The sequence below is a fragment of the Pleurodeles waltl genome, chromosome 2_2, assembly GCF_031143425.1.
Source record: "Pleurodeles waltl isolate 20211129_DDA chromosome 2_2, aPleWal1.hap1.20221129, whole genome shotgun sequence".
Lineage (NCBI taxonomy): Eukaryota > Metazoa > Chordata > Amphibia > Caudata > Salamandridae > Pleurodeles > Pleurodeles waltl.
The window spans coordinates 497,991,180-498,013,176 of record NC_090439.1 but is presented as its reverse complement, the minus strand read 5'-3'; the positions used below and the strand labels follow the sequence as shown (position 1 = coordinate 498,013,176).

The following is a 21,997-nucleotide window of genomic DNA, read 5'->3' as shown; positions in this document are numbered from 1 at the left end:
AATCACCTTGGTGAACACTTGAGGGACGTTGGTAAGACCAAAGAGGAGCACGCAAACTGAAAGTGCTCATGGCCTACTGTGAACCACAAGTAACATCTGTGAGTAGGCAACACTACAATCCAGTCTCCAGGGCAGACAGGACCAGAGCCAACGCAAGCATTTTGAACATCTTCTTGAAGAAGAGATTGAGGGATCGAATGTCTAGAATAGAGTGAAGACCCTTGTCCATTTTGGGACAAGGAAATAGCGGGAATAGCAACCGCTGCCTACTTCTGGCACTGGTCTATGGCACCCACGGCCAAGTGAGTTCTTACTTCCTCGCTGAGAAGGGACAGATGATTCTCCATCAACCGATCGTAGGATGGTGGCATGGATGGAGGGGTAGTCTCGAAGGGAGGGAGTAGCCCATTTGGAATATTGGCAAAACCCACCTATCTGAAGTAATGGATAGCCAGTGGGGCAGGTGATGCGATATCCTGCTGCTAACTGGTCCTTGGTGGTGGTGGGGGTGGGTATGGGAGACAGACTAAGAGGGTTTAGAGGCAGGGGTAGAGGGGTACGGCGGGGACGAGGGGTTACTGCGAGGCCCAAGGAGTTGGCTGTAGCACGACATCCTATATGCGCTCAAGCGCAGAGTTCAACACGTTTCCAAAGGGAACGGTGCCATCAAAGAGGATGTCCATCAAAGAAGCCTGGACATCCCCCAAAAAGCCAGATGTCCATAGCCATGTGTGGCACCTCAGGGCCACTGTCACGGAAACCTCTCTGCCTAGCGAGTCAGTTGTGTCAAGTCTGCAACGAATTGTGAACTTTGCTGCATATCTCCTATAAGCAACAGCCTGAGCGGGTACAGGCCGGGCCTAGTCGGGGACCTGTGGCAGCACTTGCACAACTGTATCCCACAGCATGTGGGAATAACTGCCCAAAAGGCAGGTGGCGCTCACTGACCAAAATGCAAAGCTGGTGAAAGAAAACGTCACCTCAAATGAATCCACACTTTTGGATTCCCCATCAGGTGAAGCAGTAGGGAACATAACTTGAGAGGCAGGGGCTTGGACCACCAAGTTCTCAGGGATGTGGTGCTGCATCACAAAACTTGGGTCCATGGATGTGGGGAAATTGCGGTGGGCAATTGTCCTGTTCACAGGAGCCCCAGTACTGGGTTTGGGCCAAGTTCCGAGCAGGACGTCAGTGAGGGCATCACTGAACAGGAGTAGAGGTTCTGAGGTGGAAACCTCTGGTGGCAGTTTCCCTGTCAAAAGCTTCATCTTTATGGCTACCAATGGAAGCACAAGGTCCAGGACCTCAGCCGCCCTCCTGGCCATGGTAGGAGGAGAAAGCGTGACAGTAGCTGGAGAAGAGTCCAGTCTGCAGGCTTCATCCAAGTCCTCACGCCAACTGTAGAAAGGTGCATGGTCAGACCACCATCCCTCATACTTTTTGCCTGGTTTGTGGTGTGATTTTGACTGTTAGTGCACTGGGTCCCTGCTAACCAGGTCCCCAGTGCCAGATCTCTATCCCCTGAACTGCACAGTTGTTTTGCACAACTGGAAAACTCTTTAGCTACCACTGTAAGTCCATAGAAAATGGTCCCCTGGTACCTAGGGCCTGGGTTAATAAGGAAAGTCTCTGAGGGATACAGCACCAATTGTGCCACCCTCAGGGACCCCCTCAACAAACCCACACAGAGCCGCCATTGCAGAGTGGGTGTGTTGGTGTGGGCTAAACTGAAAACACAACCTGTCACACACCCCTGTGTGCCAAGTCCTCTAACACTGCCAGATGTGATTCACCCCTAAGGCAGGGTGCATCCAGGGACATGTGAGGGCAAATATGCAAGAGCAAATATGTCCCTACTGTGTCTCTGTCAATTCTGAGACATAGTAAATGCACAGGGAAGCCATTTTAAATGCATGGGCTGGACACTAGTCATTACGAGTTCCCCAGCTACATGATGACTTCTCTGAATCGTGGGATGTTTGTTATCAAAATTTCAGAATAATAAACCCTCACTGACCCCAGTGATAGATTTATTAAAAAATGCACACAGGTGAGGTGCCCCCTGAAAACCTACCCAGCTAATGGTGTGCTCACTGACTGGTTCAAACCAGTGCAGCCACCCTAGGCTGAGTTCTGCCCCCCCGAAGTGAGCCAGTGCTCTTGGAGTCCCAGAACAAAGGCCTGCTCTGGACGGAGGTGATAGCAGCTCATCCAGAGCAGGATGGACATTCCAGGGCGGGGAGCTTCAATGGCCTTGCCGCCTTTGAAATGAAACCCAGGTCTCTCCAAATGGCAGAGATGACCAACTCTCATTGCCCTGACCCCAAGTTTGGCGGCAGCACAGGTGGGAAAATTAGGCAGATTAGGAGGTGTGTCCACTTCATGCCAGTCCCACCCCCAAGGTGGACGAGCGGATATTGGACACTACTTTTTAAGTTCCTCCATCTTGTTTGAAAGGAATTAGGCCACTAGCATTAGGGTTATGCCCACTTCCCAGCTTCAGTGGTCATTGAAAGGGTGTAGTCACCCTAAAGGTAGTCAGACCATTGGCTACCAGCTGGTACACCCTGAAACACGCCTAAATTGAGTATTTAGGTGGCACCCCTGAACCCTAGAACTCAGACTCTGAATACCTACGAAGAAGGACAATGAAGAGTCACCCCCCACAGAAGATAAAGAGGGAGAAGCAGCTGACCTGGTACCAATCCTTCTGACCTGCCTGCTGACCTCCGACTGTGCACAAAGACTCGTTCTGCAGGTGCTGCTCAAGAAACCTGAGAAGCCTGCCTTCTAAAAAAGACTCAGACTCCCATAAGCAGCAGAGCTGCTCAGCAACAAAGTACTCAACAAGGACTCTGCAGCCTGGAGACCTGACACCTAAAGGGACCTCAGCACCCGATGACCTTGTCCCGGTGAGAAGCCCACCAACGGTGTGCCAGCAGGGCTACCTAGCTGTCCAGAGCCCCAGTCCACCAGACTGTCACCGCTCTTGGACTCATCCATGTCGTCTGCAGGCCCTCTTTCCCACAGCCTGGTGGAGAGAGAAAAATCTGACAGCTACAGCAACCACTGAACCTGTGACCCCCACTTGAAGCGGGTTATCGGTGCCAATGCTGTTCCCCGGCTCCTAAGAGCATGAGTCCACCCTAGGGCTACCCCTGACAGACTCCCCCACCACGCCTGCAGCCTCAAGACGCAGGACCCCCTGACTAAGTACTCCTGGGTGGTGAAATCAGACGCCAAAGGACACCTCCAGGGCTCTGGAGACAAGGACCAATGGTGCACCTACCTTACTGGACATTTCAAGTCTTTGACCTTGTCATCCCTGACTGGCTTCATAGGCAGAGCCTGCAGCCTGTCTTCACAAGGACCAAACTCCTATGGGAAACCAATGGGCACCCAATGCCTTACTGCATCTCGGCATCCAGCCGCCCCAATGCCAACCGGTGTGACCTGTTGCTGTGGTTCTGATAAGTGCCCAGAACTTACATTAACTCCCTGAGATTGACTTTGTAAGTCGTCGTTAACCTTGTGTTTGCTAAACATTGTTTTTCCTCCATAGGATAACATTGAGAGAACTCTGAAAATTGCATTGTCTCTTTTTTTGAAGCTGCAAAGTATTTATGCTTAAAAGTCTACTTACCCGACTTCAAAGTTCTTGTGTTTGAAACATATATCAAAATAATTATTTTTTCTAATTGGTCTCGGATTTATTCTTTGAGTATGTGTCTCATTTATTGCCTCAGAATACAACAAATTCTTAGCACTACCCTTTGATAAGCCTAACTGCTTGCCCACACTACCACAAATGGAGCGTTAGTTCCATCTACTTTTGCCTCTGCAATACCAATTGTTGAACCACTGGACTCTTTGCAGTGTACTTCATTTTAGTGCACTATACAGAGAGAACGCTTCCTACGCAGTCCATCTCCGATTCAGAGGGGTGGTATATTAAAGAGTCCTAAGGTGGATGAGCTGAAGTGAATTCTACTTTTCAAATTCCTCCATCTTGCTTGGAAGGAATTAGACCGCTAGAGTTAAGTTCATGCCCACTTCCCAGTTGAAGTGGTGATAAAAAGGGCGAAGTCACCATAAAGGTGGTCAGCCCATGAGCTACTGTCTGTATTTAGGTGGCACCCCTTAACCCTAGAAATCAGATTTTGACAACCTAAGACAAAGAAAAGTTGCACCAGCAGATGAGGAAAAGAAGAAACAGAGGACCTCGAACCAGCTACTCCGACCTGCCTGCTGACCTCAAATGATCCTGCAAAAAAAGCCAACTTGTCCAGCCTTCAATAAAGACTCAAGTATCTTGTGGGCACTGAACTTGCCAGCCTACAAGAAACTCCAAGAAAAAGACTCTTCAGCTGCTGGAACTCTGGGACCCCGACACCAACAGGGCCAATATGGGTCCCCAGCTGCCCAGAGACCAAGTCCAATGTGGTCTCACCCATCTTGGACTCACCTGAGATGCCTGTAGCATCAGCTTACAGGCCCCCTCTCCCACAGGTTTGCGGAGAGAGAATATCCAACAGCTTTGGCAACCACTGCAACTGTGACCCATGACCCAAGCTGAGGTGGGTCACCGGTGCCAATGACGTCCCCCGGCTCCTAAGAGATCGAGTCCTGCCTTGGTCCACCCCTGCCGGACTCCCCGATGCCACCTGCAGCCTCAACACAGGACCCCCTGACGGCAAGCGCTCCTAGACATGAAAACCTGAAGCCTAAAGACACCCCTAGGCACAGAAGTAGAGGCCCCAAAGTTGCACCCACATCCCCAAGCACCCCAAATCTACTACCTTTAGGAGGCTGGCTCAGCCTATGGAGAACACCTATGGTGTGACACCCTATTCTGAGTCCAGGTAACCCTTAGTGACCGTGTTTTGGGGCCTAGATAACCAAACCTCTCTAGGGGTACCAGTGGAGAGCAGCTCAGGGTTACCAGGGAGGAGTGTAAAGCTGTTACAATACAACAGTGGTCAGTCAGTGATGTTCATACAAGAAAGAACTACACCAAGTGTTACAAAAATAAAGTATTCTTTATTATAACACTAGAACTATATTAAAGTTGGTATATCTCCACTTGGAGATATCTACACACAAAACATACTTAGTAACAAACAGGAAAAGCATAGAGCTACACGGGGTGGGTTTCAAACCATATACTAAGAAATTGGTATAAGAATGGAGGTGCCTGACCAAGTTAAGTGTGTTAGGATCCCACGGACGGGGGAGTACAAAAACACCCAAGGTAAGTAATGGGAATCCCTTAGGCGCCTGTGTAGAGAGGTGTTATCTACCTGGGAGTCCCAAATATTAACACAGGACCATCGCAATTAAAATGTTCAGGATTCAGAACAGTTCCTAGAGGACCCAGAGGAAACTAGTGAGCACAAGGAAGGTTTGATAGTGCCCTCACCTGTGGATACCCAGGAAAGTGGAGGACCTAAACCAGGCAGCTCAGGTGCATAGGGGTGAAGCAATACCGGAAACCTTAGTTGGAGTCAATGGGAGCCTCGTTTGTCCAGTTGCTGTCGCGACCAGAGGACCAGGTAAAAAAAGAAGGGGACAGTGTCCAAACCACTTGCAGATGTCCAGGCAGTGCAGGTAGGCTGGCCCTCAGCACGCAGGAGAGCCAGCAGGAATTGTTTGAGCTCCCACGAAGACCCACCGGCAGTAGGCACAGGGAGTCACAGGGAGGCCTCAGCAGCACAACAAACAAGGAGGCCCACACTGCAGTAATTTTAAGGTGAATGCTGTCCTTGGAGTTCCGGAGTGCTGGAGCTTCTTGGAGCTTGAAGGTCTTCTGGAGGAAGAGGCAACACGCCTTGGTGACCGCAACAGATGCAGTGCACAGGGGTTCCATCCCAGTGGCTACAGCAAAGACCCACTGTATCCCAAGTTGGATAGAAGATAAGTTGGACATGGAGAGGGCCACATAACCACCACCTGTGTAGCAGAGCTTATCAATGTCCGTGGGACAGCAGGATCCACCAGACAGTCATTGAGGTGCCTGCGGATGCAGAGGAGTGGCTCCTTCACTTCAAGGGAGATTCCTTCTTCCTTCCTGATACAAACAGAAACCCTTTGACCCTGGACGATGCACAGTCACTGATGTTGCAGATTTCTTGCAGGAGCTGGAGAACCAATGATGCAATAGGAGTCCTCCCAACTGGTTACAGTCTTGTATCAATTCGTGAGGTAGACCATCAGCGGTTGCAGCGGCCAATTTGCAGAATTGTCTTGCAGAGTTTTCCCGGTAAAGTCTTGCATAACAAATCTGGGGACTCACATATGGAGGAGCCACTAAGTAACACTAAAAAAAGCGTTGGACACTATCTGCAGTGAGCCACCTATCAGAGGGGGCTAGGGACATCACCTAGCTGGCCTAACCAGTCAGATGCTCCCCGGGGCCTCTACCCATCTTATTTCCAAGATGGCAGAATCAAGTGGCCACCTGGGAGAGCTTTTGCCCCTCCCTAGGCAAGGAGCTGGACAGGGGGTGGATACTACCCTGTCCTTTGTGCAGTTTCACGCCAGAGTGGGAAACGGTGGTTCCTGAACTGGTGCAAACTGGATTATGCAAGGAAGGCATCAAATGTGCCCTTCAAAACAGTCTGGTGGCACTCAGAGGCCACCCCAACCCTTAGACACCTAATACACAGGGGGAGATGCTCACACCTCTCTCCTCTGCATGCAGGAAATCTTATGTTCTTCCTTACTATGCCTGAACCAGGCTCCCCAGCAGGAGGGTGGAAGAGTGTATGGGGTCAGCAGCACTGTGGGCTGGCAGCTAGACCCGGTAAGGCTGTACAGGCAGAACTGGTGTATCCTCTAAGGAACCCCCAGAGTACATGCTATCATGCAACTAGCACTGGAATTGGTGTAGTTGCATGATTCTAACATGTTTGATACCAAACATGTCTAGGTTTGGAGAAGCCATTATGTAGTTGGACCAGTCATGTTGACCAGTGTCCACTTAAGATGGCTTTCCCGCACTTAGAGTCCAGAAAATGGAGCCTAGGGTCTGTAGGGGACCCTGCTCATGAAGGGGTACCCTCGCACTTAGGGACATACACCCTGCCCTTGGGCTGAAGGGCCTACCAGAGGGGTGACGTACAGTGTCTAAGTGCAGTGTCCAGGATACAAGGCAAGTCTTATATCTGTGGTGAAAGGGTGCATGCACCATTTCACGCAGGCTACAATGGCAGCCCTGCAGCATGTATTGAGGGGGACCTCTGGTGTACCAATGCTCTGGGTACCTACATACCATATTCTAGGGAATTGCATAGGTGCACCAGTATGCCAATTGTGGGTGTAAAAAGCTTCCCAGCAACCAAATTTAGAGGCGAGACACTGGGTCCTGATTAGCAGGATGCCAGTGGACTACAGTCTAAACACACTGACACCAGCTAAAAAGCGGGGGTAGCACGTTCCTACATACACGACTGGAACCAGATTGTAGAATGATCTTGATCTTTCAAACTCCTATACCACCAGCTTTGAAACAACAAACTTCCCAAATCCATTTCCAACTTCAACACTTGGATCAGTGCCTGCACAAGCAACATAGCTCCTCTCAAAGTCAACATAGCTACAAGAACCATACTGCAAGTAAGCTGGTACATGGAAGAGCTCATGCTCACAGAACGCCACTGCATGCAACTTGAACATAGATGGAGACAAAGTCCAGACAGCACCGACAAGAACACCTACAAATCCACCCTCAGATGCTACCATCAGCAAAATCAGACCCACCAAATGCTCCATGCTCACTGTTTCGAAAGCAGCATGAACACTGCCATGGAAACCTCCACCATAGTGGAAGCAAGCTCCCCCAGCGTAATTTTTTCACGACCTCTACACTCAGCTTTTCCCATTCTTCAGCAACAAAATTTCCTGCTTCTACAACAAATGTGTTCACCAACCAGACAATTCCTCCCTGATAGTCCTCCTGCCCATCTCAACCAACACCCATAGGACTACCCTAACCACCTGGCAATGCAGTCCACATACTCAAGAGGACCCTTGTTCTCACAATTTAATTAAAGGACTACACTCCTTTCCCCCAATCAGCGGAGCCCTCACCTTGATTCTGAACGACTCAATCACCACAACAGCCTGCCTGAACACATGGAAACATGCTGCAGTTCTCCCCCCCTCCTCAAGAAACCCTCAGCAGACCTAAAGACACTAGCCAACTACTGGCCCATCTCCCTGCTACCTAAGCTGGCAAAATTCATACGAAGCATGATAAATACCTTGTTCCGCCACCCTCCTACAAACCCTGCCCAAAAACAACACCCTCCTCAACACCACTCAATCTAGATTCAGGCCCAACCACAGTACAAATACTGCCCCCATGGATGGTATTCGGATGATCAGGTGACACCGCAGCACTCATCCCAATGGACCTTTCCACAGCCTTCAACACTATCTGCCACCCCATCCTTATCCAACGACTGCATGAAGCCAACATTCAAGGACCCGTATTGCGCTGAATTTGCTCCTTAGTAACAGGCCGCACCCAGTTGGTCAACCTTCTCTTCAGATACAGTCAACCTCATCTGCAGAGTTACGCAAAGATCCTCAGTCAGCTCCACTGTGTTCAATGCCTTTGTGACCCACTCCGTCAGCATCACCTGCGACCAGGGAATCATTGTATTACCTGCTGACACACCCAGCTCATACTCTCCCATTCTGACAAGACAGCAAAAACCGAGAAAAATGTCTCCACTTGTAAGACCAAAGTTGCCAGATGGATGAAAACCAACTGCAGGAAACTCAACTCAAACAAAAAGAAACAGTATTTTCTGCAAAGGCACCTCACTCTAGGACTCCACCTGGTGGCCTTGGCAGACTTGGACCACACCCTTCCCCGGTAACCCATGCAAAGAACCTCAAAGTGGTGACTGACAATCATGACCAGAGAAGTGATCACAGTCTGTCTCCTGCTTCCAGATGCTAAGATCTTCAAATGGCTCCCCACCAACACTCGCAGAACAGTCACTTAAACCCTGATCACCTGCACACTAGACTATGGCAATGAACTCTATGCCAGAATCGATGCTCAACTGACCAGCAGACTCCAGACCTAACAAAACTCAGTTGGCAGGTTTATCCTCAACCTCCCACTCTGTACCTCAAAGATCTCAACCGGCTCAGAATCTACAAACAAGCACTCTTCAAACTCCACACACAAGAAGACATACATAACATTATCCCCATATGCCTCAATAACTGCATGAGCTTTCACAAACTTGGGCATAAGCAGAACTAGATCTGGCGGTCAAATCCCCTACTTTGCTCCTAAAGCCTGGAACAACCTGACCCTGCAGCTCAGAGTTGCTTCCTCAGTTCTTGAATTCCACAAAATAATGAAGATATGGCTCTTCACCCAGGCAGGATCAGCCCATGTAGCTCCCGCTTCAACATCCGGATATCACCCTGGGTGAGTTGTGTCTATACAAATGCACAAACAAGTAAAGTTTAATTATTTCCCTCAACCCCTTGACTCTCTAATTTCCCCGTACTCAAATACCTCTTTCAAGCAGTCCAATCACAGCCTATGTTGAGAACGTGCATTAATTGAGAAATATTTGCACATCATAAAGATTTATTTGTAGCAGTTAAAATGTTAATGGTGGGTACTTATCACACCTTCCTGATGTTCTGTTCTTTAGACAAATGTCAAAGATTTGCTGGATGAAGATTTTCTACTTAGGATAAGCAATATATGTAGTGGGGTGTTCCTTGCTCAATTATTGCAAGCCAGTGTCACCTGTTCTATTTGCCTTGACAAAACTGAGCTAATAAATGTATTTTATTTAAATACTCCTCAGTCCATGTTACATTTATGTTCGAATTAGTATCAAAGCCGTGGACCAGCATAACATCACTCTAAACAACCCTCAACCCATGATGCTTTGTACTGGCAGCTTGCCTCATCTAATCAGTTCTTTTTGCTGGCTCCTGTGAGAATAATCTGGCAGCACATGATGTTTTATACCTCACTCTTTTCCCTTCAAAATTCAAGTTCTTGAGACAATTAAATTTTAACTAGAAGTCTGAAACAACCGTTTGTCAAGTGAGTATTTCTTTATACATTTAGAGTTTTCCCTTTGAAAAAGTCTTCTTTTTAAGACGTATTCTACTGTGGAAGGATGAAATCAGTGTCAGACCATCACAAAGTCTGTGTAGTATCCCTTCCTCCTCCTTGCACAGGGGAAGACTGCAATACCTACCAAAAATGCCAAAAAGAACGCTTAAGGTGAGGGAGGTTATCAGACATCGAGGGATACTTCAAAATATGAAGGCTGTGGAAAGGAAGAGCAGGTGGCTTGAGGGCATAATTTCTCAAGCATTCCTGCCTAAACAATTGCACTCTGACAAGGGCTTCACATGAGGGAGATCCTCTGAAGAAGGGACGTGAACATGCTCACCGTCATCGTTCCAGATGCCATTTTAAATTGACATCAAGAGCATCAGCCCCAACATGTTCGCTGTCTGCATCCATAGGGACCGAGATCACCAGTCTCCACAATATGCCGCTTCATTGACACTGAAGAGACAGGTGTCGGAGCCAAGGCGGTTGATGTCCCAGGACCATCGACAATAACTGTCACCATCTAGTCATGACCAAAGAACTACCTTACAAATATTGGCAAGACATCACCGTTCGATAATTTCTATGCTGGTGCCATCAGCAAAGTGTCAAATTTCACTGTCAAAATCACAGTCTGCATTAAGGAAACAACATTGTGAGGATTCGCCAGACATCACAGTGGGTTCTCACCACAGTCTCCTTCTATGGTGTGTTTTTCTCCTTTGCCTGCCCACTCTTCAGCCGGCACTGTGATGGCTGGCTTGTCACCATCTCCATCCTCTAAGAAAGTCAACCTTTGGAACAGGTTCTGCAACCAAGCCTTCTCGTAGGACACCACCTTTAACACCAGACCCTCATCCCTTACCTTTTAAACTGATCACATCTATTAAACCGTTTTATGACACAGTTCAACAAAGTCTACTTCCTCTGTAGTTATCTGTTATAAGAACGGTGTAAGACAACTTCATTGTCTCCTCCATGTCTTCTTCTGCCCATATGCACTCCAATAAGGGTTGATTGATCTCCATCACAATAGAGATCTTTCTTTTTAGACACTGAAAATACCCATTAATCTTTACATACCAAGGTCACCAGCAGCTTCCTCATTTCATTAAACAGCTGTGGATAACATTAATACTTTTCATGACGTTTTAGCTAGGGGTGTGTCAAAACTAAATATCCTGATTGAGACTTCAAAACTAGCTGCCTCACTCATCCTCAAGGTGCTTTAGTCAAGAAGAGCTCCAAAACCCCTGCTCCCTTTGGTTCCAGGCCTTCTGGATAAAGCTCAAGAGAACTTTATGACACCTGCAGCAATAAAACGGTCTCCACCAAGGCTTTTAAAGAAATGTAAAGCCTCCCAAAAATATCTGCATTTTAAAACAAAAAAACAATTCCAAATTGGACTCTATTATTGTCAATGCAGTAAAATGGCAATGCACATCAACCCTGGAATCCATTGAGCCTCCTGAAAAGGAAATACATAAAAAAATGGGACTTGGCAGGAAACAAATGGTAAGTGGTATAGCAACTATTCACGTTAAAAAGGAGTGAAACTGTTTTTTTGGGTTGTTATTGAAGAGACATAATGGACTATCTAAAGTCGTTACTAGACTATCTGAGTAACATTGTCAAAAAGATTTAGAACAACTGGGTGAGAGTTAACTAGATTCCAACCAGATCATTAGTGCAGCAGTGAACTCAGCCAATTTGGACTCCACTTCTTATTGCCATGGTGTGTCTATAGCAGAGGATCTTTTTGACTTTAATAAACATCATTAAAGCCAGACGCTCAATGGAAGGTTGCTAATGAACAGGTTACTTACCTGCATTAACATTTTATCTGGTAGAGACTATTTAGCCGCAGATTCCTTATCTCAGAGTTATCCCCAGGTGTCAGACTGGATCCGGCAACTTTTTGAGCAGTACCTCTGCGCGCTGGTAGGTGGCATCATCTGGCTTCATGTCATTAGCATAGTCCGCACAGGAGGTGACATCTGAGGTACCTATATAGGCATTGCCCCAGCATGCTTACATAAGTTACTTTCGCAATCTTTCAACGCCAGTAGTGGGGAGCCATGAAGGTTGCTGATGTACTGGTGTGCAGCACTAAGGACCTCCTAAGGGTACCCTATGTGGAGAAATCCATTTGCAGAGCAGGGAGGATTGATAAGGAATCTACAAGTAGATAGAACCTCTATCAGAGAAGGCATTAGTGAAGGTAAGCAACTTGTTCATCTGAAAGACGCCTAGTCACAGATTTCTTACCTTAGAATAGATGCCCAAGCAATACCACTCCGTAGGTGGGTCTGCAAACAGATTTAGATCAGGCAGTCCTGGCAGACCGAAAGGGCAAAGGGCACGTCACAACAGACCTGACTGTCCAGGCAGTGGTGTTTGGGGTATGTTTGCAAAGTTGCCCTCATTGCACCTGACATATGTCCAGGACAGGAACTCAGTGTATTAACTCAGTGGTTGCAGCTCTGGCTCTAGTGGAATGAGCATGCAAGCACACAAGGGGATGCTTCTTAGCCAATGTGTAGCAGATCTTAATGCAGAGCAGTATCCATTGTGAGATGGTCCATTTCTGCAGACCCTTTCCATTATTCACCCGATGTACCCAATGAAAAGTTGAATGTCTATTTGGAACTCTGGTACAGTCAAGGTAGATCGACAATGCTCTTTGGGTCCCTTCAGTAAAGTCTCTCCTTTTCTTTGGAAGGGTGTGGTGGGGCAGACAGTACGCTAGGTGATATTTTGGCCCACATGAAGTGGAACCACTTTCGGGAGAAAGGAGGCACAGATTCTCAGCAGCAGTTTGTTTGGGTAGATTGTCGTGTTTGGAGGCTGTACAGAAAGCGCTTGAAGGTCACTGACCCTCTTGGCCGATTTTTCTGCCACCAGAAAAAGCTGTTTTGATGGTGAGTAAATGAAGAGGACACTTGTGCAGAGGCCTGAAGGGCACACACACATTACAAATGTCAAGACCAGATTTAAGTCCTTTTGGGGCATAATGAATGGTCGTGGAGGGAATAGGTGCTAGAGCACTGTAGGAAGTTGGCTCTGTATATATTACCTCAAAGTAAGAGACAGTGTGCACAGAGTCCAAGGGTTCCCCTTAGGGGTAAGAGTGGCAAAAGTAGATAATTCTAATGCTGTATTTTGTGGTAGTGTGGTCGAGCAGTAGGCTTATCAGAGAGTAGTTTTAAGCATTTGTTGTACACACACAGGCAATAAATGAGGAACACACACTCAAAGACTTAACTCCAGGCCAATCGTTTTTATATAGAAAAATATATTTTCTTAATTTATTTCTATAACCACAAGTTCAAGATTTGAAGTAACTACATAAAATGCAAGGTACTCCACACAATTAAGTTAGGCACTTTGGATTAGAGCAATAGCATACACAGTTTTAGTAAAAATGACAATAAGCTATTTTAAAAGTGGACATCAGCAGCTCGGGGCCGGTCAAGTGCAGAGGTCAAAGAGGTGCCCAAAACACACAGGCACCTATGAAGAACAGGGGAGCTGCGGTTCCAGTTTGCCTACAGGTAAGTACCTGCGTCTTCGGAGGGCAGACCGGGGGGGTTTGTAGAGCACTGGGGGTGGGGGTGTGTGTGTGACACAAGTAGGCACACAAGACACACCCTCAGCGGCGGCTTGGTGCAGTGTGCAAAGCAGGCGTTGGGTTTGTAATTGAAATCAATGGAGGGACCCGGGGGTCACTCTAGCGGTGCAGGCAAGGCTCAGGGGGTCTTCTGGGGCCAACAACGGAATGGACTAGACAGAGGGTCGCCTGGTGGTCACTGCTGCACTGAGGTTCAGTTCCTTCTGGTCCTGGGGGCTGTGGGTGCAGTGCTTGGTCCAGGCATCGGGTTCCTTGTTACAGGCAGTCTCGATCAGGGGTCGGCTCCGGATTCTCTCTGCATGTGTCGCTGTGGGGATTCAGGGGGGTCGTCTCGGCTACTCACAAGGTTGCAGTCTCCTGGGAGTCCTCCCTGTGGTGTTGGTTCACTGGAGCTTGAGCCGGGGGCGTTGGGTGCAGAGGGTGAAGTCTCACACTTCCGGCGGGAAGAGTGAGGTCTTTAAAAGTTGCAAAGTTGTTGCTGTTGTTGAGCAGAGCCACTGCTCATGGGAGTTTCTTGGTCCTTTGGTTCAGGGCAGTCCTCTGAGGCTTCAGAGGTCGCTGGTCCATGTCGGATGCGTCACTGTTGCAGTTTTCTTTGAGTCAGGAGACAGGCTGGTAGGGCTGGGGCCAAAGCAGTTGTCGTCTCCGTCATCTCTGCAGGGCTTTCAGGTCAGCAGTCCTTCTTGTTTCAGGTTGCAGGAATCTGATTTCCTGGGTTCTGGGGTGCCCCTAAATACAAAATTTTGGGGTGTGTTTAGGTCTGGGGGGCAGTAACCAATGGCTACTGCCCTGGAGGGTGGCTACACCCTCTTTGTGCCTCCTCCCTGAGGGGAGGGGGGCACATCCCTAATCCTATTGGGGAAATCCTCCAATCTCAAAATGGAGGATTTCTAAAGGCAGGGGTCACCTCAGCTCAGGACGCCTTAGGGACTGACCTGACTGGTGGGTGACTCCTCCTTGTTTTTCTCATTATCTCCTCCAGCCTTGAAGACAAAAGTGGGGGCAGTGGCAGGAGGGGCGGGCATCTCCACTAGCTGGGATAACTTGGGGTGCTGTAACAAAAGGCATGAGCCTTTGAGACTCACCGCCAGGTGTTACAGTTCCTGCAGGGGGAGGTGAGAAGCACCTCCACCCAGTACAGACTTTGTTCCTGGCCAGAGTGACAAAGGCACTCTCCCCATGTGGCCAGCAACTCGTCTGGTTGTGGCAGGCTGGCAGAAACTGGTCAGCCTAGCACTAGGAGTCGGACTGGTATTCAGGGGGCATCTCTAAGATGCCCTCTGGGTGCATTTTACAATAAATTCCACACTGGCATCAGTACGCATTTATTGTGTGATACCAAACTTCCCAGATTTCAGTGTAGCCATTATGGAACTGTGGAGTTCGTGTCTGACAAACTCCCAGACCATATACTCTTTATGGCTACCCTGCACTTACAATGTCTAAGGTTTTGCTTAGACACTGTAAGGACATAGTGCTCATGCACATATGCCCTCACCTGTGGTATAGTGCACCCTGCCTTAGGGCTGTAAGGCCTGCTAGAGGGGTGACTTACCAATGCCACAGGCAGTGTGAGGTTGGCATGGCATTCTGAGGGGAGTGCCATGTCGACTCAGTCATTTTCTCCCCACAGCACACACAAACTGTGAGGCAGTGTTCATGTGCTGAGTGCCAGGGCTGTGCCAATTAAAGAAGCAAAGGTACAGTTTAGGGAAAGAACACTGGGGCTGGGGCCTAGTTAGCAGGGTCTCAGCACACTTTCAAACATAACTGGCATCAGCAAAAGGCAAATATTCAGGGGGTAACCTTGCCAAGGAGGCATTTCCTTACAAGCACCTTTAGAAAACGAGTCACAAGGGTGACTTGAACAATGGAGGTTGGTCCAGCAACTGCAAAAAAGCTGAAATGGCTGAGAGATAACCTATGACAGCGCCCAAAGCAAAGCCCTGCTAGGGCAGGGAATAAAAATGAACATAACTATGGATAAGGGTGCTGCCATTCCTGGAGGACACCATGCCATAAATCTTTCCCAACGGCAGGATTATACGGTCTTGGTTGAGGAACGCCTGGCAGCCAGAATAACTTTGCAGACTTTGGAAGGAAGGTCAAAAACATCAACTGCTGTCGCTCAGTATCAAAGCATGAAGGTGGAGCATGCGCAGAAAGCCCTGCCTTTCGACTGCGACAGAAGATCATCCTGAAGGGGCAGCTTGATGAGAGGGGTGATGCTTATGCTCAGGGATTCGGAATACCAAACTCTGTGCCCAATGGAGCCACAAGAATGAGTTGAGAGCGGTCATTCGTGATGTTCTTGAGAGCTTTGGCCAGGAGTGGTATTGGTGGAAAGACATACAGAAGGCCTGAGCTCCACACAAGATGGAAAATGTCTGAAAGTGAGAGCCGCCTTGGAAACTCGTGCAGAATTGCGCCCATTGGCATTATCGGTGGTGGCGAACAGATCTAACTGAGGCTCTCCCCAGTCACTGAAAAGACTTTGCACCACCTTGGCAAATTCGGGCATCAGGAAGGAGAAGGAGTAGCAACCACAGCCTACTTCTGATGGCAGCATCCTCTCCTTTGGCCAAAAGAGCATGTACTTCCTGACTGAGCATGGAAAGGTGGCCCTCTGTCAGCAGGTCATAAGAATGTGGGATGGGTGGCAGGGTTTCCAAAAAGAGGATGGAGTAACCCTGCTAAACGATCCATACCTTACCCAATGTTATGGACTGCAAGTAGGGCAGGTGGTGGCCGATCCTGGCAGCACCCCCCCCCCCCCCCCCAAAACTGGTGCTCATGGTGGCATCAGGGCACACTGATGGGGTTTGGAGGCTACAGCTGCTAGGGGGAGTGGCGAACTGTGCCGACCTCTTGCTGTGGGTCCCATACAGTTTGTGGGAACTGCGTCTACAGCCACAAAAAGACTGTGAAGCTTGTTGGCCTTGTTGGCTCAGTGTAAAAGGATGCCATTGGTAGCCTCTACCCATTGGTTGCCCCTACTGTAGCCACAGAAGGGGCGAAAGGCAGAATTGGATTAGCGGGGCCATGGGGGTCCCAGAACCTTGCAGTAACACTGCAGTCTTTAAAAGGGCTCCAGTGCTGAGTCTGCCTTTGCGCCAAATAGGTGGCAGAGATTAAAGGGCATGCCCATAAGGAAAGCTTGGACACCCCCCGAGAAGCCAGTGGTACTCACCCAGACATGTTAGCTTGGTGTCACTGACAACACAATAGCTGTGCCTATCGAATCGGTTGTGTCCAGTCTGCAGCAAAAGGTTAACTTTGCTGCATCTCTGCCTTCTGCAATCACAAGTGGCAGTATGGCTCGGGCTTCCTCAGAGACCAAGGGGAGCACTTGCGCAACAGAATCCCAAACTGTATGGGTGCATCGACACAAAAGACCACTGTGTTCACCAACCACAGTGCTAGGCTGGCGGAAAAGAACATCCGCTTGCCAAAGGAGTCCAACCTTTTGGATTTTCTATGCGATGGGTTGGTAGGGAACGCTCTAGGCTTGATTTTGAAAGTGGAGGCTTGGACCACCAAGCTCTTCAGGATTGGTTGATGAGTCAGGAAACTGGGATCCCCAGGAGTGGGGCAATGGTTGGGTGGGGGAAGGAGGGATTGCTGTATGCACAGGAACCTCTTTGTAGGGCTTTGGCCAGGCAGTTATAGTTAGAAACATAGAAATTCACTTAAAAAACAAAACAAAGGTTACAGGGACGTTATATTTAGGCTCACATTTTAAATCTAAAAACCATAGAAATTGAGCTGTTGTGGTTATCTCAAGTAACTAACTTGTGCCCTAATGCAACTATAACTAGCACCCCAACTATGCTTAGTTATCTTATCAATAATTTTATTGCAGATGTTAGTGACATTATCAATGACGTTATCAAAGATGTCATGAGTGCTGTAATTTGTGGGGTAATAAGCAGTGCATGGCGAGGGCAGGAGTTAGTCACCTTAGGGTACTTAGCGCTCCTGCTTGCAGAAAGATAAGTTATGTTTGGTTTTACTTGATGCAAAAGAGCTACCTCCCCGAAGTGGAAACCTCAGGAGGTAGAAGAAACTGGCTCTGGGCGTGTGGCAGTCAACAGGGCCATCTATGGCTTCAAGAGTGAGGATGTGTGGACCCCTCAATTGTTCAATTAGCCCCAGGGAAGTGGTAGTCTCCGGTGCTGGGAGACAGTGACAGAACCCAACATAAATTTCCTTCAACCCCGAGGAGGTAGGAGTGGTGGTGTAGGGTGGGGGTTCATGACCCCACCCTACACAAACATATTATACTGATTGTCCCAGGGAGCTGGAGGTCCTCGGGCTGCATGGAGCTGCATTTTGATTACCCCTCGCGTCCGTTTGACAGATTACCCCCAAAACTTCCAATGCACAACAAGATTCTAGGGCACACTTTTTCAGGAACATTTTGTGAAGATTCGTCCAACGGTACCAAAGATATAAGCAAGTCAAAAAATGCTTTTTCAATGGAAACTATGTCCTAACTATGGCTACTTACTGCCGACCGCCAGTAGGTCACATATATATATATATACACACACACATCTATATCTAGTTATAGATAGACTAGTTAGACCTAGTTAGAATAAGAACTTTATTTTTTAGTATGCTCATAACTTTGGCGCTGTTTGATGAATCTTCACTACCCTTTACAAAAAGGTTCATCCACCTTAGCTCCTTCCTTAAAAGGTTTGAGGTGATTTGTCAATTTGGGGGGTGGGGGGAAGGGGTGGAAGGAGGGTGTCACACAAAAGCGTGGTACCAATTGCAATTTACTTAAGGAAGTTTAGAGACAGCTGCAGCCAAAACAGCTGCACAGAATTACACCAAATTTGGCAGCAATTTAGATCATCACATTTATGTAATTTGGGGCAAATCTGTTTAGTAGTTTTTGAGAAGTTAAGATTCAAGATTTATAGATATCTGGATGGTTATGTTCGTTGGAGTCTTGTGAGAACCCAACTCCAAATAACAGAGTGATCTGATAGGCTGAGGGGGCATTTTGCAGCTTGTATTCAGATTGGTTGGCCGAAACATTAAGAGATTTTGTGTCCATCATTACAGGACACACAGACTCAGTCCCAGTGTCCTGAAAACGATAAAAAAAAAATAGGGGGCAGGGAAACAGTACCCTTAGTCCGATGAATGTGAGGTACCCTTAACAGTCCAAATTAAAGGGGAAAAAAATGGGGTTGCTGCAATCCCACTGGACTTTTGAGGGAGCCAGTGTGACCCCTCTTGCTCTCACAAATCCATGCTGGCTGCTGTGGGATTGGAAAATCATTTAAAAAGAAAAAGGGGGAAGTGGGTGTCTCTGGTGGGTTGGCCATGGACAGTTGGCCTTTAAGCCAGCCTATGTAGCGCGACCAAAGGCTGTGGGTGTAAGATGTGGCCACCTGCGAGGGTTTGGGTGCAGACAGACCTGCAGCCAGGCTCTGCGACCAATCCCATACAGGCCCAAAGGCCATGGGAAGTGAGGACAGGGTCGTCACCAGTTGGTTGTTGGGTGCAGGGCCTGGCTTCAGGCCAGACCCTGCAGCCAAATCCATGCTGCGCATGATCTAAAGCTGTGAGCAGCAGGGGGTTGGCATAGTTACATATAGTAATTACATATTAATTTCTGTTTAAAAAAAGCACTAGAAATGCATTAAAAAAAGGTTAATGTGCCGTTACAAAGGTGTTAATAACTTACATGTTAGGATCTTTCATCTGTTCAAAAGCTTGCATTAACCACTTAACTTATATGTACTGCTGGGTGACAATCTAGTATTACAGAGACATGAAATTGGCTGAATACATATGCATATCCTCGTACTGGAGTGCCTCCATCAATGACAGTTTTCAGGCCTACAATATGTGTAAGGAATTTGATAGGACAAACAAACACCAAGAGACAACACTGAGAAAACCATACTTACAGGTAACTCCTTTGCCAATTTTATGACCATGTTTTCAAGATAGTCTGGTAAGCTCTTAAACTGCTGGTTGGTCGGCTGGAAGAAATGGGGACTTCGGCGAGCCAATAATCTTAATGCTCTCCATCCATAATTTGAGTTTTTCACCACCCTTTAAAAGAAAAAGCTAGTATTCATAATGTGCTTATTAACCTAAAGGACAGCTAGGTATAATAAGGAAATTTAAAGCATTACAAATAGACAACAACAAATACTATTTGTGTTACTAACCTATGCAGTACAGTCTAGCAAAGTAATCCACGACTTGGAGAAAATAGTATATTTTAGTTTTAGACAATCTATTAAATTCTAGGATGTTTAAATATTTTTGGCATATTCACAAAGTGAAACATGCACACGTATGTTAACTCTCGTATGTTTACTTCTACACCTAGGTGTAACTTTACACCATTAGAGCTCATTTGTCATCAGTGAATTCCAATAGCCCGACGCCTGGGACATATTGTTTGGGGGCAAGGGTAACATGTTTTCAGGTTTATTTTGTCCTTGGGACAAGTAAGCTCAACCCCCGGCAGCACAAACCCTTTGGCTGCCAGTTTACACAGAAGGGAATTGGCTGCAGTTGAGGTAATGTGTGCCGATATGTTAATGTTGTTCGAACTTGTATTTATGGTTCATTCATAAAAATCCTTCATTATCAGGGTGAGCACTGTAAATACACGTTTTAAGATCACAGTGCATAACTGACAGTGGTTCCAGTAAAAAAAAAAAATCAATACAAAAATTAAAAGTGCACACACGTTTGAAGTTTAACAATATGACGCTAAATATAATGTTCTCAGAATGCTCTCTTATTAGATGCAAATATTTGCAGAAGCTTGTAGGCAAGAGTCATGAGTTTTTGCTTTCAAAATAAAATGTTCAGAAAAAAAATGGACGTAGGAAGAAAAATGTTTCGCTATAATGATATTTTAGGTGATATTTCTCTGAAGCATCATTTAATAAAATGTGTTGATGCATGCTAGTATTTCCAAAAATATTCCTAATGGAAAATCAGTGTAACCATTTTCAACAAGGTTATAGGAAGCATGAAAATAATCAAGCACTGGCAAAGCCAAGCGATCCAACATATTTGTGATACTTTTGGTTTCGTCAATGCATGTCTTGTTTTGACATTGCTTTTGTAACACTTTATTGTTGTGAGAGCTGTACGCCCTTACCATTGTAACAAACACTGGCAAAAAGAAAAAAAAGCTTTTGTTCATAAAAAGCACACATTGCCACCAGTGGCGCAACAAAGGCTCTGCAGCCCCACTACAGGTGGCGCTCTTAGCAAAAGCACCTCTCCTGAGTGATTCTGGAGGGGTCCCCCGCCATATTTTTGCAGGGGGGCCTCCTTATTCTTTGTAGGAGGCCCCCACTCCAATTTTATTACGCCGTGGATTGCCACAGTAGTTCCTGGCACTGAACAAAACTACTTTGTGTGCCAATATGCCCCTTGTGGAAGAGTAGAGTGTGATCATTCATAGTAAAGCCAGCTGATTGATAGAGAAAGAGAAATAGAATTTTAATAAAAACAAAAGGTCTTTGTTAACACCAAACCTAATTAGAGACCCAATTCTTTAAAAAAGGCACAAAAGTGCACCTATGAGATAGGTCTTTGAATTAGTGGCGTTCATGAATGTGCAAGAATTTACAGAAGTAGACCAGGAAATCTTACTGCTAGAAAATATTTGTTAACTGTATTTTAGCACGAGCAAATATGCATGTGTAGATTTACTCATGTGAAAATATATTGAGCATTTACAAGTTCACTTTCCCTCCAACCACATTTTTCCCCCAATGCTGGAAGAACCTCTACTTCTGCTATTGTCAGGAGTAAACTTAACCTTTCTCATTATGTGAAAAGATTAGGGAAGAGCTGGTGAAAATCTTTAAAACATGCAAGTTAGTAGGTCTGAAGACTCAAAGGCATTCCAGCCCTGGAACTACTGCTTCTTCCTCCAGCCCCAGTATGTAGATCTGCAGAAAGGTGGAAAAATAAGGAAATTGCTATAGTAGGGATTGAAACTGCAAGTATTCAAGCCCCACTATAGTAGTGGCCCTGGCATAATCAGAGAGGCTGTTATCAGAATGCTTACATAATGGGATTGCTGCCATAATTTGTCACTGCACTACATGGCAACAAATGGGCAAGCAAATTTTTTTTTTACAGGACAAGTAGATTTAAGAAGCAATCTGTTCCACGGACAAGTAGATATTTTATTAAATTCCACACCCCTGAAAATATTTCTTTATGGTGCGTTTCGAACAAACAGAATATATACACAAAAG

General features: G+C 46.9%; 1 protein-coding gene across 2 annotated transcripts in view; it reads right to left on the bottom strand.

Moving 5' to 3' along the window:
- Positions 1–21,997, bottom strand: part of THOC1 (THO complex subunit 1) — a 467,835-nt gene that overhangs the window by 34,938 nt on the left and 410,900 nt on the right. For both annotated transcript variants that reach the window (XM_069219988.1, XM_069219989.1), the window contains exon 19: positions 19,667–19,814. In XM_069219988.1, the coding sequence (XP_069076089.1) occupies positions 19,667–19,814 (148 nt within the window). The remainder of the gene's footprint in view (positions 1–19,666; positions 19,815–21,997) is intronic.